The following is a 6,580-nucleotide window of genomic DNA, read 5'->3' on the forward strand; positions in this document are numbered from 1 at the left end:
ATTTTGAGTGTACTAGTACAGTAATTTGATAACTTTTTGGTCTTCAAAAATTCGTATTTGAAGCCTAAAAAATTAGTATCTCTACCCCCTCCACCCCAGAAGAATAAATGAGGCTTATGTAAAGGCTTAGCAAGTTTGATGCATGAGCACAACATTTCGTAACAGGGTTACGTACTCAACATCTTTGTTTGTCAGCCTTATTTCTCATTTACTTTCTAAGTGTGGTGAAAGTGAGAAAGGGTAGTATCATTTATAAGAATGTGCCCAAATAACACCTTCATATACTTATCCTGCTAAATTTCACACACATCAAATGGGTGACCATAGTATTGAAACACCTACTATGTAATTGGATTAGCCCGGCTCAGAACCTACAATGTTTATTGGATCGGCCTAACTCTGAACCATAAAATAAATGTTTTTACATATTCTAATTGCAATTTTATTACTCTGGAAAATTCCTGTTGAAAGTGTTGTAGGAACTATAAACTGCTATATCCCATATTGTGTTCTTGGAGCAAGGGGAATGTCCCCTCACTGAATATACATGCGTTTTTGCACTCAAGAGTTTCGTATTACGGTTGTACGTAAACTGTTGTTTTATAACGTGAGCGGTGAATTATTGCTTCTTTGTCAGTGGGTTTATAATTTGTCAGTGACAGTAAAATAAACACAGAAAATGTATGGGATATGTTTAGCAGATGAAACTGTCAGGGGAAGAACTTTGAAACTTCATGATCAATAATGAAGAAAAAGGAAACAGCTGCTCTTTATATTTTTGATTTTACTATTTTTCTTTTCATTCTACTTCAATGAGTTGTCTATAGGCTGAAGAATCAAACAATAAAAATAATAACAGGTGAAATATAACGTTTTATTGGAGAAAAAAAAGGTATATATGTATTTAGGTGGTTTCAGAGGTTGTGCAAATGAAATTCGAGATTTTTGAAACAAAGAAAAGTATTTTAAATCTTAAAATGAAAATCACTTTGCACTCAGACTAGTTAAAAAAAAAAAGAATCAATATTTTCATGGACAAATATAAGTAAAAATACTTCATTAAAAAAATCTGATTTTTTGGTGTGCAAAAGGCTTCTAATGTTTACTATAAGTCTACACAATTTTGTAAAGATACACTTAAAATATTAAAAGTTATAGCATGAAAACTATAACAAGCACAAAATGGTTATGAGGTTGGTCCCAAGAACTGAGCCTGTGTTGAAAGAGTTAATTGTGGAACCAACAAAAATAATTAATTTAATGTTTTACATAGGGTTATAAGTAAATCACTCATCAAACCTGTAGTTCACGTTACTGTATTGAATTATGTAATGCATGAGCTGCTTTACCTCGTGAAAAAAATTTATTATTATTATTCATTTTATTACCTAATTTAACCTTATCTAACATGATAAGTTTCTAATGTTTACATTTGAGTTACTTTTATAATGATAAATAAAGAATACACACAAAAACAAATATATTATTTACCTGGGTCTTCATGTTTTTTTGCTGTCAACTATTGATGAAAGTTAAGCCTACTTTTTTATACTAATGGTACTACTACACTAAATAACTTATTTAAATGATGCACCTAAGAATACAGAATAATAACATGCACAAAGCAAACAGTGTTTTATAACTATCATAATTTATCTAGCATTCTAAATATGCGATAAACGGCTTTAAAAATTCAGCTAAGCTTGTCGATGTGTATAGCAGGAGAAAAAGTTTCAAAATGAAGGCATAATAGACAATTTTCTATAAGGAAAACAATGTAACATAATACTTCATTTAAGTGATTAAAACTTTGGCTTTCTACTAGTTATAAATAATATTGTATAAAACATTAGAGAGAACTATTGGCAATTTCTGAATAGGAGGATGTGAAAGGTGGGCATGGCAAGTGAGTCTCATTTTCTAGTTTATGGATCCATAAACAAATAAAATTGAAGACTATAAAAATTGTAATGAGTAATTTGAGTTAAATTCTGTACTTCTCAATGGAGTAATAAATAAATTAGAGAAGTGGGAAGGCCTAGAGAATAAATGTCACAATTCTAATATTAGGAGAGATTGAGGATTTTTTTTTTGGTATTTCCTTATAAAATTAAGAACTTGATTTATTAAATATGTTTTAATGCCAAAATTATTTGTATGCAATGATAATAGATAATAAAGTGATTTAATTAAATTTTGAATGTAACTCTCTAAAAAGTCATGACATGCATACTTTGTTGTGAAAGAGTTAATGCTGTCATGAGTATCCGTTGTTGTTTTTTTTTAAGTGAAAATTGCTTATCGTTACCTTTCAAAATATTGTTGGAACTAAGGATGTTTAGATAACATAATGAGATGGTTGTGACTAAAACATTTTGAATGGAACAACTTTGAGAAGGAGCCTATTTATAATTAACCAATTCATTTGTAACATTTAATTAGCATGGTTGTTATTTAAAAATGTTTTTATTTGTTTAGTAAAACCACTGAAAGGAGATCACCTTGCTAGAGCTATAGGAAGAATAGCTGGTAAAGGAGGCAAGACTAAGTTTACTATTGAAAATGTCACAAAAACTAGGATTGTGTTAGCTGACAGGTAGGAAATGTTCTGTGGTATCCACACTTGGAGAAATTCACATTCATCATAATGCATCTGTTGTTTTTGCAATGAGTCAGGGGTCACCCATGTTACTCCTCATCAAATGAAGAGCAAACAGCTTACAAGTTCTACGAGAAGCATTCTAAGAATAAATATAAAAATGTGGAATATTTGAAATTAGGATTCATTTTTATAATCTTATGCATTTTTATGTCCAATTTGCCATTTTCAATCTGACAACCAAATATGCTGATGTACAAAGTTGCTAAGATACTGTGTTTACGTTTTTATGCTTTATCTTCAGTTTAGGGAGGATTTACATTTTGTGTTCTTTTTTCTTAGTTTGGCTATTGTTAAATGTTTCATTTTTTTGTACATGAAAATATTTTCTTCGGGACAAATGTAGCAGTTTGGTGTTATTAAACTAGTATCAACTTTTGTAACTTTTCCTTTAGACATGACGAACGTGGTTGTTTAAACCTTGCTATGCAATTTAATGTCCTTGTCAAGTGCCTTAAATCTTGATTTCGTGTAAAAATTCGATAATGCTAATTGGTCTGTTAACTTTCCTTCCAGCAAAGTCCATATATTAGGTTCTTATCAGAATATTCGAGCTGCCAGGACTGCTATTTGCAGCTTAATTATGGGTAACTACATTTCTATAGTTTTTTATATTATTATTCCAAGTGATACTGGTTATTATATATATTAAGGTTTAAAGTGGCACAAAAGTAATTATCTAATGATGTGGTTGAACCATTGTATCAATTCATAAAAGTTTTCATGGATATTTCCTCAATATTAAATATGAATTTTCACCTTCCTTCACGTGTTGACATTAAGATCCCATAATAGTGATTGAAACATATAGTATTCTTACTTGTAAGATACCAAACATAAATACAAACCTATTCCAAGCTGAGAGACATTATTTATACAAGCTTCTTCTCCAATGAAGGTGTGGTTAGGACATGTCTAAAGAAGTATTACTTAGATCAAGTAGATAGGAATTGAAATAAAAACAAAACTGAAATATGTCACCTTATAATATTAGATATTGAAATTCTATATTTCTCAGTAAAAAAAATAGTCAAATTTATATTTGAACGTTTTGTAAAACCATTATGAGGAAGTGTCTTGATTTAAAAATAGCACAATTTAGATGATTTAACTTAAAAACTTGATGAAATTACTCGGGAAGGAAAACTAGTATATAGAGCATCTTTGTAATTTGAAATTTTACAAAAGTGTAAGCTTACTAAATTTTTAACTTGGTTATAAATCTTGTTCGTTGCTTGTTTTATTGATGTTGCCATTAATTACTTTTCATGCTTGTTTTTCACTTGTAGGAAGCCCTCCCTCCAAGGTTTATGGAAACCTCCGACAGATGGCAAGTCGACTGTCAGAGAGATTTTGAAAGGAACATTCTGTGAATATTTTGTATAGATAAATCTAAAAAGGAAGTAAATGTAGATTTTCCCAAGCATTAAAGATTCGTTAATGTTTCCCAAATTCTCAGAATACATCATTTTATATTAACTTGTTTTCAACTGTAATATTGATAACATTTGATTACCAAAGTTTTCAATGGATAATATGTATATCAAGTTGTCCTGAGTGTTGTAATTTAACATATGAATTAGATGATTAGAGAAGCAGAAAGGGCAGTGTGTAGCTTAGTGGACCTTGGACCTTCTGACCTGTAAGTGTATATAAAGGAGCATTTCCAAAAATGGAAAGAGGTGGGTGGGGTGTCACTGTGTTTGATTTATTACATGAGCAATATCTTGGCAAACAGAAAAAATAAGAGGCTCTTATTTTATATTCTAGCTTGTAAGTATCAGTAATTTGAGTCTCTAATTCCTACAAAACTATAAACATCACAAACATCTAATTTGAACCAGTACCGCATTCAATATACCACGTGACACACAAAAATCTCTGTTTAACTGTGTTGTTTTTTATATTTACAATATAATCTACAGTTTGATTCCAAACTTACTGAAATAAATTCATCAAATAGTAGTTCAATAAAATTTTGAATGCCAGTCAACAAACGTGACGACATGGCCTTTCACCTGTGATCCTTCTGGAAAGGATTAATGGGTATTAATAAAGGTTACAAAGCAAGAATAAAATATTTAAGTTGATAACTGATGTATTGATATCTGTATTTATTTAATAACACAGAATTAGCACAATACAGACGAACAAATAGTCTAAAAATAATAATAATAAATATACAATAAACTAGATATAAATTGAATTGCAACAAGAAAAAAGGTTCAGGAAAAATCACAAACTAAAATCACTTCCTCCAAGATTTCAGAGTAGTGAAATAATAAGTTCTGAAAACATGTCAGTTGACTGCTACGTGTGCACTATTAGAAGACATGGATGCAATAAAAACAGTTTGAGTTGGGCTACAAGATGTTGAAAACTGCATAGTTGTATTTCTTTAAAATAGGTAAGATAATTTTGGTCCACCCTGTACTTTAACTAGCTTAATATTAAATATATAGAATGTCTTTTGTTTTTAATGTTTATTAAAAGTATAAAGTAAAACATGAGTTTGTTAAACATTCTAGCACAATTTCCTTCTGCCATCAAAGTGATTTCCAATATACAGGGTGGCCCAAAACTAGGTATACAGTTGGTAATTGATAATGTATTTAAAGTATACAGTGGATGATTTATTTAACGGCACTTTACACATGACATGATACTATGGGAAAGTTAATCCCGTATATGTTCAAATTGAAACCCGTCGCTGTTCACACAATCCCGGAGTTAGCCTGCCACACTTCGGCATACTTTCTGACACAAGTCCGTCCATCAAGTTCAGTAAATGCGTCTGTGATGTACCCTTTCATTTTGTCATCATTCCGCGATTTTCTACAGCACACCTTGTCCTTGAGTACTTCCCAGAGGAAAAAACTCCATATACAACGGTATACTTACTTACTATATATATTGTTTTGACCATTTCGGTTATTAGATTCCTTTGTTGTTTTTGTAATAAACGGTTGAAAATAGTGAAACCTGAGTTAGAGAGGAAGAATGAAGAAGCGTTTATACTTCTCTCGATATTTATTAGACAAGTTCATTAAATATTTCTATATCAGTAGTAAAAGCATTTTAATTTATTTATTTTTTTAAGTTAACGAGTTTAAGAATTACTAATGATCGAATAATTAAACTATAACAGATAACGTGTTTCTTAAGTTACTCAAAATTTATTTTGAAACAGAAAATGGTGTGTATTTTTGTGTGCACAGTCTATCCAGGAGTTTTACACTTTTTTTTTAACTTACGCTTTTCTCAAGAGATGACAAGGTTTGTGGATTGAGACACAGTTTGACATCGGGCTATAATGACTAAAAAAGTTAAATTTCTATGCGTTACTAAAAAAAAAAAATTTTTTTTAAATTTAGACCTGTACGAAACTAGTTTGGAAAGAAAGGAGCGTGGCGAAAATGTTTACGTTAAGATAATTGTCCAACACAAAAATTCAGATTTACCAGAAAGAGATAAAATATATATATAAGAAATTCGTCAATATTTGATGAATAGATTTTTAAATTTAAGCTGTAAAAAAAAAGAAAGAAAAAGTAATGATAGAGTAATTGAAATTCAATTATCTGTCTACTGTATTAGATTGTACTAGGAATGAACTGAATCGTACTATAATGGAACAATGGCGTCGCCGACTATATATCTATCTACTTATGTGACCAAAATATATACAATGATGCCATCTGTTGTGCTGAAATACAACAAGATATAAATGCCAGAAATGGTTGAGGCTTATGAAATGTAACCAGGGGCGGATTGGGATGGCTAAGCGGCCCGGGACTGGGATCACAGAATAGCCCTGGACAGGTTTTCTGTTAAACTTTTTATTCCGATGATAAAGTGAATTAAAAATTAATTTACTTATATTTTTCTTCTTATATTTATAGAAAAAGAACGTGTGTTGAA

The 6,580-nt window shown here is 30.4% G+C and overlaps 1 protein-coding gene across 2 annotated transcripts in view; it reads left to right on the plus strand.

Moving 5' to 3' along the window:
- The window catches only part of LOC106470050 (RNA-binding protein PNO1-like), a 23,921-nt gene extending 19,814 nt beyond the window's left edge, over nucleotides 1-4,107 (plus strand). For both annotated transcript variants that reach the window (XM_013930572.2, XM_013930574.2), the window contains exons 6-8: nucleotides 2,479-2,596; nucleotides 3,176-3,246; nucleotides 3,949-4,107. In XM_013930572.2, coding sequence (XP_013786026.1) covers nucleotides 2,479-2,596; nucleotides 3,176-3,246; nucleotides 3,949-4,016 — 257 coding nt within the window. In that variant the 3' untranslated portion in view covers nucleotides 4,017-4,107. The remainder of the gene's footprint in view (nucleotides 1-2,478; nucleotides 2,597-3,175; nucleotides 3,247-3,948) is intronic.
- Nucleotides 4,108-6,580: the final 2,473 nt, after the last annotated feature.

This window comes from Limulus polyphemus, unplaced genomic scaffold (genome assembly GCF_000517525.1).
Source record: "Limulus polyphemus unplaced genomic scaffold, Limulus_polyphemus-2.1.2 Scaffold3792, whole genome shotgun sequence".
NCBI lineage: Eukaryota > Metazoa > Arthropoda > Merostomata > Xiphosura > Limulidae > Limulus > Limulus polyphemus.